General features: G+C 48.3%; 1 protein-coding gene across 1 annotated transcript in view; it reads left to right on the top strand.

Moving 5' to 3' along the window:
• Positions 1-16,718, top strand: part of ppargc1a (peroxisome proliferator-activated receptor gamma, coactivator 1 alpha) — a 220,026-nt gene that overhangs the window by 190,284 nt on the left and 13,024 nt on the right. Inside the window, 1 exon segment of the mRNA XM_062561117.1 lies at positions 3,734-3,913. Within this exon segment, the coding sequence (XP_062417101.1) occupies positions 3,734-3,913 (180 nt within the window).

Here is a 16,718-nt window from a genome sequence, read left to right as displayed (position 1 = left end):
GGCAGCGACACAAGATCAAGGGCGTCAATTCGATGAACTCGGAAGGTGCAGTAAAGTCCCATCTGTTCACTTGTTCCAAACCAAATACATGACTGATGATGGGCCTCGCCAAAAATAGCATTTGTCCTAGGCGCATATTCTTGACATTTGTGTGCTTGAATGTATTACAAACTACAAAACCCGACTTACATCTATTTACTCCTATTTGCCTCATTTTGACGTTCATTCGAAGAAAAAAGGGGCGAAAATGCCCCAAATCATTTGATTCTGCTCGTGAAGCATTCCAGAACAAAGCTGTTTGAGAAACAAACGAGATTTTGCAAAAAAATCCCATCAAATGGAAATAACTTCACAAAAGTATTAATTGATTTTCAACGTCACGCTGCGTATTTCCTGTTTTTTTTTTACCGAGTGTACCCAAGCAGCGTCGATCACGGGCTTTTCTTTTTTTTTTGCACATACCCACAAAATACCGCGCGCATAGCTTAACAAACCACGATATGGTTTTGAGGTGGACATTTTTTGCAGTGCACGGAGATGATTTTACTATGTGCGCAGGCAGACCCCGCCTGCTTACCGCGCGTCACCGGCGAGTAGCGTGGACTCGGAGTCACTCCCCTGCCTACTTTTAATAGCTTTGTCATGTGATGGAAAGCAGTTGTAAGACAGGTGCCCTCGGTTCATTCGCGGCGAGGGGCAGCAGTTGCCTGTGTGAGAGCGACTGGGAAGCGTGTGTGGATTTCTTTTTTACTTGATTTCTTTCTTTTTTTTCTTTTTTTTTTCTCCTTCTTTTTCCTTTTTTTTCGGGCCGTCATCCAGTGGCTGGATGGCGTGGGACAGGTGTAACCAGGACTCGGTGTGGAGAGAATTAGAGGTGAGCGCACTTCTTTCATCTTTCTAGCCCTGTGGACTTTCTTTTTTTTGTGTTTTTTTTTTGTTTTTCCTCCTGGAAACGTTGGACAACACTGACTATCCGAGACAGTGATTTCCACTATAAGTCCACGCACTCTTCCCTCCTCCTCCTCCTCTGCTGCTGCTTCTGCTGGCGGCCGTGGCATGCCGGTGTAGTGCGCGTCTGCACGCAGTTGAGGATGCGGGGGATATACAACGCAGGGAATATTTGACAAGTGGAGAGGGGTGGGGAAGGGGGGGGGGGGGTCTCCCTCTCCGCCTCGGTTAAAGATGTAGTAGTTGTCGTAGTGCGTGCACGGGCTCGGGATCCGCGCTCTGCTCATATGTTCTGCGCTCAGTCGGAGCGAGTGTTTGCAAGCTTGCGGATATCCTTCCAGCCCGCGAAGGACTGCTCGCGCTCCGGTGCCGAGAAGGTTGTCGTGCCCAAACGGCTGAAATGTCTCGAAGTCAGGTATTTGGCCGACGCATGAAATCCACTTGACGATAACAATCTCTTTGATGTGCTGTTGTCGGAGAGAAACGCGTGTTATTTACAAAGGCAGGAGCGAAGGTTGTCCACGCCGAGGACTATCTGGCACTGCGCACGAGCGTCATAATACTAACGGTACCGAACACCCCGTGGCCGGTGGAGGGTTTCACTGGCTGGAGTGCGACTTCGCGTCCAGCCAGTGCTTGAGCATTTCACGTTCGTGCCAATATCATTTTCACCGTCCGCGTATCTGTATTATCTATACTATTATTTTTGTTTCTCGTTAACCAAGTGACTCGAACCCCGCCGTCTTTTCCACCTTTCTAAATAAAGCACATCAAAGGGATACTTCTATGTCCCCTTGCTCCTAATGTAGGGAGTCCGCCAAGCTGCTGGACGTTAAAGTGCACCTGGCAATACTTGGGTACTTGTCTACAAAGGAGTCACCATCAGTGATGCTTCGGGGGGGGGGGGGGGGGGGGGGGGGGGGGGGGGGGGGTCTTTTCTCTGAAACGACGCGGTGTGACTGCGGTCCGGCTGCACACCTCAGTAGTTATCCACGCTGCGTGATGTGAGAATGTGAGAAAGAAAGCCGCCTTTATTCGATCAAAGTAAAGAATGTGTGTCATTTCAAACCCGATTTAGAGGGATTGCGTAGTATTCGTATGTGCCGCCTGGGCACTCTAATCGCCGCGGCATGCACGCGCTGTCACTTAAGCCCCGCAGGTTCCGGGAGACCGTCTCCCAGTCCGTTTAGTTTTCTGCTCGTGTCAGTCCCAGAAACGGTCGCCTCTCCCTCTCGACACCACCTATGCAATGTCTGCATTTAGACTCCATAATGGACACCTTTGCTGCACGCAATGACAGAACTCCTCCGGGGCGTTAGTACTTCCTCTAATAATCCTCCATAGCAGGTGCTCCGTGCGCGCTGCGTGCGTAAATCACCGGCGCGCTGTGTTGCGCCGCTGTTTGTCTGTCTGGCGGCGCTGTTTCATGAGTGCACCTAGAAGTCCGTGGGATAATTGGGCATAGGACGTCCAGCTCCTAAATATCCCCACGTCGTTGCTACCTTCTTTTTTTATTCCCCCCCCCCCCCCGTGCCCTTTCAGACTGGATCGGTTGTGCCATAACGGATTTTTCGCAACATGTAGTCTAAGTCATCGTGCTTTGGTGAATTCGACGACGGGGTGATCCGCGACAGCGGTGTCTGGTCGGTTTTTCCTACTTGGCACAGGGTCCGTGTCCCTGCTGCGCCCTAAGCTGGACCCCACTCTCATCCCCTCGTCAGTCCGCAGGCCAACTACCTCCCGGCTTCGCCCGAGGATATGTTATATTTGTCTTAGGGCCAAATGGTAGTGTTTATACATTCACTAAGTGTCGCCTACGCCATTAACAGTGTGTAGTATGTTAGACAGAAGCCAGTTGGGTTGGGTCTGCATGTGCACAGTCTCAGATGGTAAACAAACCTCCACTCTGCTGCCTTTTTGCCTTTTTGTATGATCAGATTTATCTGAAACTAAAGTAGGAACATTGTCCTTTAGAATGAGCAGGCGATCACTCTCTGCACAAAAGCAATTCATGCTGTGCCAGAGGTAGGGAGTGTGCCATGCTGAAGGTATGACAAACATTTCACCTTAAGTTATCTTGCAAAATCAGCTAAGCCTCAAAACTTGTTGCCAGCTCTTTGCCCTCCACCAGAACACCTTTTCACATATTGATTTTCCAGTCCGGAGCCCCTCACGTGCAGCTGATGATTAGCGCGCGGGGGAAGCGTGGACAGCTGCCTCATACAGTACGCACGGGCTCGATTACACAAAAGTGGCTGGTGAATAACAAAATGTCAACAGGCAGCGTTAAGCGGGTCTGAGCCTACGGCAGTGCTCGGGGAGGGGCGGTGGGTGGGTTGGGGGGGGGGGGGGGGGGGGGGCAGCACGACGTTTTGCAGAGCGCAGCGGAAACACGTCGCATGTGTGCATGTTGTTGTGCAAAACCTTGCACTGGCAGAAGGGTTCAGATAATAATCAATAGGATGTAATAAAAAGAATAACGAAAGTGGAAGGCATATGGCACATTTTCAAATGAGGGAATTAAAGAAACTTAAATTGTCATTAAGAGGAGACGCTTTGAATTGAAATGGCTGTCTGATTGGCATCCACACAAATGTTTGTCTCCCCTTTGTTTAGGCCTCGACAGCAGGTGTTGAAAAGACTTTTCTCTGATGTCCAGATTTAGATTCCCCCATCGTTTTCAAACTTGGCACCCAAAACAAATCACGTCTGATTTGCATATGAAGTGGATGTGATTTTTTTTCTTCTCTGACCATCCTTGTTTTCTTTTTTCTCTCCATTCCAGTGTGCTGCCTTAGTTGGTGAAGACCAGCCCCTCTGCCCAGACCTCCCTGAACTTGACCTCTCAGAGCTGGATGTCAGTGACTTAGATGCCGACAGCTTCCTTGGTGGCCTCAAATGGTACAGCGACCAATCGGAGATTATTTCCACCCAGTATGGCAACGATGCATCCAATCTTTTTGAGGTCAGTAAACCCTAAAGTTTTTTTTTCCATCCATGTATTTTCATATTCATTACCTTCATCAATATGTATAACGTGGCAACGTGCTGTTTCTTAGCATCATGGTGCTATGGAACATCTTTGCATCTGCAAGTGATTTCCTCCTTGCCGTCCCAGAGGTCAGGAGTGAGCCGGAATGACTGCATAGCCGAGCTAAGACAACGTGAATATCTCAAAAAAAAAAAACACAAGCTAAACAAAATGTTCAACCACTACCAGTTTATCAAATATGCTTTAACATTGCTCCGAAGTACAAAAGGCGAGATAACCTGAAGCGTGATAAGCCCCAGGAGGACCTTGGTCCCCTTGTTTGCATCCTAGCCGTCTTATCAAAACTTTGAACATTTATATCAGCCGAGAGTCCGTAACACGGCACACACCTGACATAAAGCTCCGGTAGTAAACTCTGGACACGGCGGCTGTATTGCAAAACGCTTCTCAAAGGTTGGAGTGTAAAACTTTAATCTTTGTTTCCATCTCTCTGTCCATATTTCTCTCGGTCTGCTCCCATCCCTCTCTTTCCATCTGACACTCTCTCGGTCTGTCCTCGCCCCGGTGACAAACGAAGTCCACAGGGGGAGATGAACTGGCCAGGGCCGTAAAGCCATCGGTCTTGGGACTGAGATCCAGTCCCCAGTTCATTATAAGCCTTTATCAGTACCAGAGATAGACAAGAAAGACTGAGATTGGATGTTTTAGCCTCGCCGTGGGAGGAAAAACCCTGTCTGAGGAGGCAATGTGTGCGCCTACGGGCCCTGTCATGTGGTCACGTTCTCAGGGTGTTTTGTGTGTGAGTGTATTTTTGTGCGTCCCTCCTCAGTGGTCTTGGAGGCAACAGTTGATAACGGACCAAATTCTTTCCACGTTTCCCCTCCTCTGTACTGCCACCTTTGTCAGAGTCTCTTTATATCACCACACATTCTACCTCTCCGGACGGCACACGCACACACACACGCGCGCACATACACACACACACCCACACACACACGAGATGGGGCGCCTTAAGTACTAGCTGGTGTGGCCGTGGCTTTTCTGTCGTCTGAGACTGATATGGCTTCCAGCCACTGAGTGGCTCTGGGGATGGATAAAAATACCAATGAGTGTATGCATGTGCCTGTGTGTGTGTGTGTGTGTGTCATTTAAAAACACAATGGAACTTAGCACCCACCGAGGACCCTTTTGAGAGAACTAGCTCTGAGCAAGAAGCCGCATCTGACTCCCACTTTGGGAGAGAGCATGTATAGGCACATGCGTACGTTGGATGCGCATTTGCATGGATGTTTGCATCCATACTAATTGCAGTGAGCAAGTGATGTTTTCACACACCAAGCGAGCCAGCAGCAATTGTCACGCTGAGGATGTGGACAGGCTTGGAGTCATGCAGTGAAAACTGGGGTTTCAAAGCAAGTAATGCATTTCACTGACTGGGGAATTTTTTTTCTCCATCTTTGGAAAGTTTCAAGTCCCCATGTGAAGTGCTCAGTTCATCACAGGCAGGACCCAGCTAATCCTACTTAATCTGACAGGGGAAAGTTTGCCGCTCGGCAAAGCTGGCCCTGCACCCCCTGATTGGCCTCCACACAGGGCAGAGAAGCAACCAATCAAAAGTTTGAATTTATGTTAATGACCAGGCCGAATAACAGCCTGTGAGTGTACTCATTGTTATCTGGCATTTTCCCCATCGCCTCAAACATATCCATAAACTCTCCGGGTTGCCGGTGATCAAGGCTGCTCTTAGTTACACGTGTAACAGCTGGGTGCAGCTGTCACGCTGGGGCCCCCTCTTATAAAAGTCCCCAACAAAAAACAGGCTCCTTGGAAGTTTGAACCTGCTTTCATTAGTTCAAGTGAACTGTTGAAATTATTTGCAGCTCCGAAAGGAAAAGACAAACACCTGCTGTTTATTTGAACCGGGGCTTTGATTCAGGTCTCAGTTCCATGTGACAGGCGTGTAGCAAATGAGTACACAGAGTTTTGTCTTGGTTGAAAAAGCAGGGACCTGTAGTGTAACATATCAAAGTCTATTTTGTTAGATGGAGGTGTCGGGGGCAAGGTACATCGGTTGCACCGTCTTTAAGCGGTGTAAGTGTTTGCATGGACGCACGCCCAATCTTTTGATCTGTTCATGTGTGCGTCCTGTTCAGAGATCACAAGCTGTCCCATCGCTGGCCTTTTGCTCCATTCCCTGCCACTGGCCCAACTGGCCCTGACAAGAAATGTGGAGAATGATAGACCCCCCCCCCCCCCCCCCCTCCCCTTGTAACTGACACATCCACATAAAAGCTGTCGCTCCTGGCACAGTGTGTTTGACACCTCTTCAAAACGGGCCGACCGTGAAAGTCCACAGTCTATTTTGGGCTGCAGTTGTTAAGGTGTGGTTACTCCAATAGGTTCCCAATGTACTGCCAAAGATAATGGCACAGAAGTGTGACCCGAAGTCCTTTTAACAGCGGTACCTTCATGTCAAGCATCGTTTGAGTGATGGAATGGCGCCCCGTCGGTTTTAGCCTGGTCCCATTCCGGCGCGGACGACCCCGGTAGCGGCCGCACCGGGATGCGCGCCGTGGCCACGTCGCTGGTGGACAGATGAACGCGTCCAAGTGATTATGCAAGACCATCGCCCCCGGGTTCGCCCTCCGAGATTTGATCAGCGCCGTACCTGTCCTGTTTTGTGATACACCAACGATAGATGGACAGGTGGGACAAAGGAACGGGGGGGGGGGGGGGGCAGATAGATAAAAGCCAAACAAAGGGAGGCGCAGTGATGGACAGAAAAGGCCAACAGACGACATGACAGACACAGGGACAGATGGGCGGCGAAAGAGACAAATGTAGAGACCCGTAACGGCTTGGACTGGTGCCAGGCCAAATGAAAGCCCGCTGATTGCAAGTAAAAGGTTGTGGGCTTTGCAGGTAGTAAAATAAGACACCCGGGCTTAAGGCATTACCCAGATATTGCAACGCATGTGAGCGCGCATATGTGGGCCACACGGGCTCTTTGTCTGACTCGGTGTGTGTGTGTGTGTGCGTGCGTGTGTGTGTGTGTGTGTGCGTGCGCGTGTGTGTGTGTGTGTTTTGGCGTCCGGCTTTGCCCGGCATCACCTGGCTTTGTCCTGCTTGTTTGAGCGTTTTTGGGCAGATGCTCAGGCGCTTATGTTTGAGTAAAGGCAGATTAGCTTGATCGGGACATCTTTAGAAGGCTTTGAGAAAACATGTTGTGATTAAATGTTTTTTGTTTTTTTCTTCTTCTTCTTTGCCCGCAAAACACATGGAAGCTTAAATGAGCACACAAACTTGTTGGCGCGCCCGCGAGCTAAGACAGGGGTGCGTAACAAGTCACTGTCATGCCCACACACACCGACACACACACACACACAAGCGCAGACGGCAGAGACCCTTATTGTCCCTGTTCTTACTCCCTGCTGAATGCCGGTTGCGTTTATTTTGCAAATTTATGCTGACATTTGAGAGCACACCCACCCGCACCAGTTCACCGCTCCAGCAAAGGGTGTATGAATTATCATACCCGGCTGTATAATATGATTTTCTCAAGTGAGTCTTATTAGAATACGCCACGGTTTCCTCATCTCCAGTTGCCTCCCGTTTCTACCGTGCTGATGCGTTATTTGCACTGTCTGATGGAAGGAATCCTCCATCACTGTCAAACTGAAGGCAAAACCGCGCATTCAGACCCGCGGCTACGCTGTCTCAAGATAAACAAATGGGAGGCAGCGCAGACAAGTAGGCGCAGACGTATAGTAGAGAGATTCAGACTCAGGCTGTCCGTGCCTGTGTCATCTCGGAGCGTCTGTCAGATCCACTCCACAACAAGAGCTCTCAACCCGCTGCCCCGCAACTGTGTGGGCCATCCACCCCCCTCGCTCTGCCTCCCTCCATCCCTCTGTCTTTTTCGCTCCCAAGGCAAAGCATTTGTCCCTGGCTGATGGGAAGTTGAAGCTGCATTCGCAAAACAAATATATTCTGGCCTCCAACGATCGCTTCTGGAGAGAAGCGCTGGAAGGGAGCGAGCAGGGAAAAAAAATAAAGGGGGGGAGTGAGCAGGCGGATATAGCCCCAGAAAGAGGGTCCCCTCAGGGAATGTTTTGAAAAAGAGCAAGGGAACATCCTTTGGTCTGGTGCTGGCTTCTTGGCTGCATGTCTGCCTCTTTTCCCCACTCTCTCTCTCTCTCTCACACACTCACACACACACACACACACACACACACCAAGCCCCATTCCCAGTGGGCCGCTGCTGCTGATTGAAGCATGGTTTGGTGTTCCTGCCCCAGCTGATCCCCTGCCCCCTGTGGATACCCATCTCTCTCATCACACTGGAGCCACCGATGTGTTTGTGTGCATGTGTATCTTTTGTGTAATTGAGACACCCTATACGAAGATCAGATAGAGGTCTTTTCTTGCTAGACACAACACTATCATTACTTTCTGTTTTGTGTGTTTGTGTGTGTGTGTATATTGGGCAGAAATGACTATTTTTAGTACCTGGGGTAATCTCCACTAAGAGCCTTTCAGAGCTGTTTCACTTAAACCTGGCCAAAACACTAAGCCAATAATCCCCCCCCCCCCCCCCCCCGCCCCTCACACTCACACTGTCACACACACAGCAACACGTTGCAACGATGCCATGTGATAAGACCCACCTTCCTTGTATTATTTATCAGTGTACACTTACGAGTACGAGGGATGTATAAACCGTCGATTCCTAGAATGCTTTTATACTCTTCTCCTTACGCAACAGGGGTAAGTACAAGATGGGGTTTGTATATTTGAAATGAATTGAGGAAAGAGTTTTAAAAGAGAGTGAACGCAACAGCGAATTGGGGCAAAAACAGTATGAATAACAGACGAAAGAGGAAACCTTGAAAGAGAGACGGGACAGAGACAGAGGCCTCCAATCGGTGAGTGACGCTATTCCCGGTGAAGAGCTATCAGTCTTGCACGATAGCTTGCTTCCCCTACTCAGGAATCGATCCCAGGTGTGTGTGTGTGTGTGTGTGTGTGTGTGTGTGTGAGGGCAGTGGCCTTGGCAGGCCCTTCTTCTCTGTTAGTTTGTTCGTCTCGGGGTATTTGCTTCTTAGATTCCATAGAGAGTTGATTCTGAACAATAATCAATAATGTAGGGAACAAATAATGTATTTACGGAATTCATTACAAAAAAAAAGATGGTGACCAATCATGGGATGAGCTGGCGGCAGCCAGTTGAGAGTGATTTTATTCTGAGTAAAAGTGTTTTCCCAGACCCTGTTGGGTCAAAGCTGTGGCCTCTGCTTAGTCAGAAACGTGCTCTGTTGCAGCTGAAGTGTCACACAACTGCTCTTCAATCTTGTACTATATATGCAAAGGACTAGTTTTCACTAGTTGAGAATTTAATTTTAAGAGTTTTGTCGTCCATGCAGAAAAAAAAACTCCTCCCCGTTCTAACTAAGCCTTATGTTGTGCACTCCATGCTTATAGCTCCAGCTTATTTCCCCCCCCCCCCACCCCCCCTGAAATATTTAAGTCTGCACAGGCCTCAAATAGTTCAAGAGGCGCTCTCGTAGGCTCTGCTGATGCGTGAGTGACTGGATGCTTGGATGACTCACTTGCTGCCCAATCAGAAGTTTCTACCTCTAAACTGAAAGCAGAAGCTTTCACGGAAGGTTTGGTCATCGCGGATCCAAGGCATTCCTTCCCCTCTACCTTTTCTAAAACAATCATGTTCGTTTCCGAGCATAAAGGGGGGGGGGGAATGGCAACGTCACTAAGAGAATGTAGAAATGGGTTGACGTGATTAAATGGCAAAGGGCTTTTCAAGGAAGTGCATATCGGGTTAATTATAATTGAGCCATATTCATCCGCCATTGCAGCGTTGTCGACCTCAGCAGTTGTCTGCTTGTCAATCAGCTCTTTCCGGAAGAGCGTTTTTCCGGCTACACCGTGGCCAGGAAGAGCCTGTTTCCTGCGGCTGTGGGCTGTGTTGTGTAATAACTTGAAGGGGCCTCATTGGGATGGGATTTTGAGTGTAGGACGCCTGTCATCAAGTGGTCAGTGACCATTGATCATGGTGCTTTTGGCAAACATTTCACAGTCTAGTGTGCAGGTGCAGTGGGCCCGCGCAGCTAAATGTAAGCTGTGAGAGGCGAGCCTATCCGGACTCAAGGAAACACCATCAGTATTCCACAGAGTACAGATCCCGGATTAAGATGAAAATTCAGCTCAACGTTCAATGTTGATGCTACAAAGAGAGACTCGAAGAGCTTTCGTGCCTCCCTCTCCCACTCTTCATCCCTTCTCATAGTATCGTTGCCTCGCCTCAACGGCTTGCGATTGTATCGAGTTTAGTGGGCAATTTCTTTGAGGTTTCCATTTCTTTGCTGGCGAAGTTCGACGCATCACCACGCCGTTACACACCAGTAACACATCACGCGAAAGGCTGGAAGTGTTTTCGGGTTTGACCACCGCTCCTGCACGTGCGCCGCATACACGTATGGCACTTGAAAGAAGAAGAAAAAAAAAAGACAGCCCTGCTCGGTTAACATGCTCACACAAGAGGCATGCAAGCTGCCGCGGCAGCCTCCGACCTGAATCCAGCAGTGAAAAGGCACTCGCTCGCGCACACAGAAGTCAAGGTAAAAGATAATGCGTTTATTTAGTAATCAGCAAATAGCTTTTATGCAGTGGGTAAGTGGTGAAGCCTGTGAGGCAACGATAAGATCGTTTGCTTTCAGGTGTTTCCCTGTCGCACCGGCGACGGCATTGAGTGCAAATTAAATAGGGTGACCTTTTTTTTTTTCCGGATTCAAATTGTCTGCGTTTCCCCCCCCCCCCCCCCCAAAAGATTCCGCCATTTCAATTACCATAAATTTGCGACATCGCAGACCCCGTCATATGCGCAAACACACACACACACGCGCGCAAAGATGTAGAATAGGACAATGACACAGAAAACACACCTTTTTGTTTGAAACGCCACGGACCACTCTATCTGCTCCACGACTCCTCTTTGCTTTGGCATCCTTCCGAGGAAGACATTACTGTGACAAATGAAACGCCACAAACCCTCGATGGGCTTGGCAGGGCCCGAAAGGTCAGGAGATGTATTTGTCTGCATACGTGCACGCGGTTCTGTGCAAAGGTGGTGTAAAGCAGCGGATGATAACATTGAGTCCTCGCCGTGAAAAAACTGTTCTGGTCCATTCTGTTCCCCCCCCCTCGCAAATCTATGTAAATGTCAAAGTGACCAGCCTACTTTGTGTGTGCGTGCGTGTGTGTGTCTGTGTGTATGTGTATGTAATTATTTTATGGACAGCTGCGCTCGACTGCTGACGGCAGACTTACATTCCAGCCAGGAAATGTGGCAGTGTCCATTTAGCAGGATGGACATTGGAATCAGTCTGTGCTCCTGTTTTCTCTCTCTGCATCAGCTCTGCAACCCCCTTCCCCCCTCCTTGTGTTCCTCCAACACATTATCAACAGTGTCACAGTATGTTCAAAGGCCCCTTGCTTAGTTGTGCACATTCGGAGCAGCCGACTTCAAATAGCTATTTGCATTCTATTAGGCAAAAAAAGCAGAGGGAAGCACCATTATTCATCCCGTCTCTGCATCCAGCTGAATATTCTTCATTCGGGGCTCCAAATCTCTGTTTTTCTCCCCCACTTGCTACGATCGTCAAAACAAGTCAGAGCAATCATAGCAATCAGTGTTTCCACGCGCCAAGCCGATTGGGAAGTCCCTGCCAAAACAAAGAGTTAGACTTCACTGATATTGATGGTGTGTGATTCTGTGGTGTTAGCAAACGGTTGCTTGGACCATCTGTTGGACGGCTGTCGAAAGAAAACAACAGCAGCTCAGGGCAGGACTGTAGATGGGGATGCAGCCAGCCCCGCTATGATCCTATTGTCTGTTAGCATAGCTGTGAGTTTGTGTGAATACTAGCACCCATGCATTTCTATGCATTGGTGGGAGACCTGGTCTCTCCAGGGGTTCGATCCCCATTGCACCCCAATTGTCCGTTGGGAATATTTCTAGCGTTCCATGTTTGTGAGACGGTACACAAATGAATAACCAATATCTTAAAGTGAGGGACGTTCAACAGCCTCTGTTGATCTCAGCAAGTGTGTGACATGGTTCAGGTGGTTAGTTTTAGAAGAAGCAAAAAGCAGCAGCAGGGTTACCGGTCAGAGGGTTTTCCCACAGAGAATTAGAAAGAAGAATGCCGCTAACATCCCTTGGGTCTCAAATCGGATCTGGCCTGTGTCAGGATGTGTTACAACACCTTACACACACACACGCACACATGCACAGAAAGCTCCTCTTCTCACTTTCTCTTTCCCTTCTTTTCCAGATTAGCTCATCAGATAGTGCTGTAACAGTCTCAAATGGTTCCCAGGAGATGCATCATCTCTGCACACACACACACACACACTGGTCCTCATTGATGGGTCAAACCGTTTCCTCACTCATGTGCAACTCACATAGCCTTCTAAACTCAGACAGACATCGGGCATGTAAACAGTCAGCTTCTCTGCAAAAGCACTTCTTCTTCATTTAGAGAGCTGCCATTTTTGTTCAAGCTGAGGCACAAAATAGAAACAGCCTGCCAGAGCGGAGGGATTATCACAACACAAGTTGTGGTATTATTGCTAAGCAGGATGGAGAATCCTAAAATCAGCTGTCTTATGCTTGGACTGGGCAACCTTGTCTGAATTTAGAGGTTACTAGATTTAGCAATTTACAACACAAACCATCACTGTGAGCCATAATATATAGTGAACCAATAGGGATGACAATAGAGGAGAGTCAGAGGGGGGGATGCATCCAGTTGATGGATCTGTAGAAATACACTTGACCACCCGTACTGGGTCCATGACATGGAGACTCTCAATATCTAGTCTGTAGTATCTCTCCCTTTGGATCTTGTTTCAGAATTCCAAGATGCTCTATTGATTCTGTAGTCGCATGGAAAACGACAGGAGCCGTCAGTTTGCTTTTATGTATCACGGAGCCAATCACAGCCCGGACCCCGATGGAGGTTTAGCATTTAGTTTTATGATTTGGAACATCGCCAGACTGTTTCACCGCCGCCTCACACACACACACACACACACACACACACACAGACAGACACACAGGGAGACTTAACAGTGTTATGTATGGCTTCAACGCTCCGTATAGGCCATAATCACCCTCTCTCCATCTCAGTAAGCTCATGCTAAATGACCAGACGTCTCTGGCGGCTGCCATGATTTGTCTCTCTGCCGTGCATCGTGCCGTACCTTACCCTCCCTGCCTCACTTCACTCCCTCCTCCCCTGCTGCCATATGTTGTGCCTGTGTGACCGGGCCGACGCGTCGGGCCTGACTAACGCCTTAACGGCAAGGTTGACGTTGATTTATTTCCTCTGAAATCGGGTGTGGGGGGGGGTAATAACACAGAATGGCATTATTTGTTCATAGAATCTTCGTCGAGATGTGACGCCTCGATACCAGACACCCAACCCCCACGCCACCCCCAACCTCATACCCCAACCGAACGCTTGCGTCCCGCACATACCCCTCGATTTCTGATTGTGCCATGATTACAAGGTCTGGCTGGTCGCTTAACCTCATCGAGAACGTTTTAAAAAATCTGACAGAGCAAAGAGGAGTGGAAAAAAAAATAAACGATTGAGATGAAGCAATGCAATTAAATTGTCAAGACACAGATTTAACCCTGCCACGCAATTTGGGGGCCAATTTATTAAGAACGCTTTCGGTCTAAACGGATGCTATTGCAATATCTGCAGAGAAGAGTGTGCCAAGAAGAGACAGTGAGAATAAACAGCACTTTAAATACCAGATGACCCATTTAATGGGAGATATTTTATCTTGCCACATCCACAGGGTCTGTCACATGTTCTTTCTCTCATTCGTTGATAACGGCCGGGGCTGTTTAGTCCGTTGAAAGCTCGTCTTGGTGTCATTCAGTGATCAGGTCCATCATTCAGGCACTCTCACAACACATTTGGTTCTTTTCAACATGTAAATGATGCATTGCCCTGAAAAGCTTGTTAAAATTTGATCCCCGGCAAATTTGCTCAGGAGCTTGGAATCCTCAAGAAGCAATTAGCAGATTTAATTTGGCCATTTGCCCAAGTGTGCAGAACCGTGTGTTTGTTTAAAACAGCACTTTCACCTTACGTTATCAGCTGTGTGAATAGTATCTCCTGGAACACAATGCTGTGCCGTGGAACTCAATAAAAGAGTTAAAGGCAAGGACAACCTCAAAGACAGCCTGACTGATAACAAAAGGGCCTCACCTAATAATGAACAACTGGAGTTGGCTTTGTCTTCTCTGACTTGGGGAAGCTGGGGTGAAGGAGGGGGGAGAGGAGCTCTGCCAGCACTTGCCATCATGCTTTATGGCTAATTGAAGCATTTGGAATAAAATAGTCCCAAAATGGCACCCTTTAGGATTGGAGTGGGGTTAATATATTGTGATCCCGCAATTAGCCTAGGATTGTTAAGATCTCTTTAATTCGGTGAGGTCCATTAAGCGGGGTGAGCGAGAAAGTGTTCCCACCGAGACAATTTTTCTCTTCTCTCTTTGTTATTCCTGCCCTTTTTTCCCTCTAAGCAGCTGCTGTAGTAATCAATATAAGTGGACATGGGTGTCGGGAGGTTTTCCCGACGTCGCCCCCTTCGGGTGCCATAGCTCCTGAAGTCGGCCCACACCGATATTTTGTAGGTAGATATACAAGGGTAAAGTGAGTCATTAGTAAAAGATTGACTTTTGTGCAGAAGCTCTGCAAGGTGTGGTCCAAAAGCTGGCATGGAGAAGCTTACCGTCGTGGACAGGGGTATTAGATCATGATCATGCTCTCTCCGGGGTAGAAACAATCACTGAGGTTGATCTTTACCCCAGTTCCCCAAATCCCCACTTGGCGTTCGGCATGATCGTCACGACTTAGGGTTTTACAAGGGACTCTTTCAGAATATGAGTCCCCTATTGGGTTATCTTTGGGGATACAGTGGGCCTGTGGGAGCTTGCCAACTGGTAGAGGTTTTTGAAACAGGATTGAAATTGCTATATTTGATCCTGCCACAGCCTCAAAAATTCCCCAATCCTCTCCAAACCATGACATAATGAAGCTTGCACAGCCCTCTTAACTCGTAGCATTACTTGTGTCACAGTGTCGCACACACTGTAATATCTCCACAAGGTATGGGTTTGAACTGGAATTGAGCCTCACTTAAATACATCATTGCTTTGATAGTTGGTGAGTTTGGAACGAAACAGATGGCTGGCTCATTAAAGACTCATTTGTGATAATCTGAAATGATCCTATTTTCATTTTCCCAGGCGAGAATGTATATTTGGGCTAAGAAAAGGCTCCGTCTTTATCAGCGGTTAATACCTACCCGCTTAGTGCTCAGGTAATAACTCGGGATGGTGGAAATGTGGAACATTTCAGTGGCATAGGGTTCCAGCACAGTGGATTTGAAGCTCCTTGCAAGTAATTAAACAGCATGCCACCTCATACAGAGCAATTTCCTGCAAGGCGTTTGCTTGCCAATGCGACATGGCCCCAGTCCTACGTCGTGTTATCTCTGTGAAATATGTCCTCTTTATCATTTTTTAATAATGACTGAGTGCTCGTGTTGTTAGAGGAAAATCTACTCCATGAACACCAGATTTACGTTTTCCTCGCTGTTGGTTAGCTAACTGAACGTTTACCTCTTTATCTCTGTGTTCTGTGGATGAAAATTGCAAAGGGGGGGGGGGGGGGGGAAACATTAAAATGGCCGCTATCTCACTAGTAAATCTAAACCTGCTCCAAATGTGCCATCCTTGGGGGGCGGGGGGGGGGGGGGGGGGGTGTAATTATGTAAAATCAGTGGGGTAGACGGAAACAAGTGGGTGGGTAAATGTTGTGCATTTGAGTCTTCGGGGGTCTGGTGCTGGTATCTGAGTGGTGGTTGGCCCCCTTGGCATAAATGATGGCCACACGCCGCCGCCGCCGAGCGATGAAAATCCCTCCATGTGCATAAAGGGATTTGTTCTTTTTGGGGCTGGCCGTGAAACATCCCGAGGTGACGACGCTGTTTATCTTTCCGCTGTCTTTAAGTCCCCCGGGCTTTCATGGCCCCCGGAAACTTACAGTTCTTGTCGTCACTTGTCACAGTGGAAAAAAAAAAAACAGCCTTGCGCACACGCTTTCCTCTCACTCTTAATATCCATCCTCTTTATTCTTGTTTATTTCTCTACATACATGCACAGTTATTATCCCCCGGTGAACCCGCATGGTAGAGAGTTGGCAGCTCCTATCTCCCTTTCTCTCGTGATCCATCTCCGTACAGTATATCCGTCTGTGTGTCTGTTTATTTCTCACACACAGTTATAATCTCTGCCATTAAACAGCCAGCTGCACCAATCACACAGCTCCTCGGGTACATCAAAGAGGAGCTGAGTGGCAAGAACAAGCTTTATTTTTCATGAAATGTTGATGGCAACTTCCCGCCCATTGTGAACATCAGCTGTCATGCCAACATTTTAAATGTATCACGTTTATTTAGCATTAGCGGGCGGTAATTCGGCTTATCGGAGGATTGCTTGCAAACATCTTGAGCAGATCGTCTGTCGTTTCTGTGAGGGAAGAGAGAGGAGAGTCAACTTCCGCTCATTGTATGGTTCAGCCCCACAAACCCGTCCATACTGTAACTCACCCCGACCCATTCCTGTCTTCCCGAGATACTTGCTACTTGTCAGTCCTGGTAATGGGTTTCTTGGGGG

This window comes from Pungitius pungitius, chromosome 1 (assembly GCF_949316345.1).
Source record: "Pungitius pungitius chromosome 1, fPunPun2.1, whole genome shotgun sequence".
In the NCBI taxonomy this organism is placed as follows: Eukaryota; Metazoa; Chordata; class Actinopteri; order Perciformes; family Gasterosteidae; genus Pungitius; species Pungitius pungitius.
This window is presented reverse-complemented; position numbering and strand designations above follow the sequence as displayed.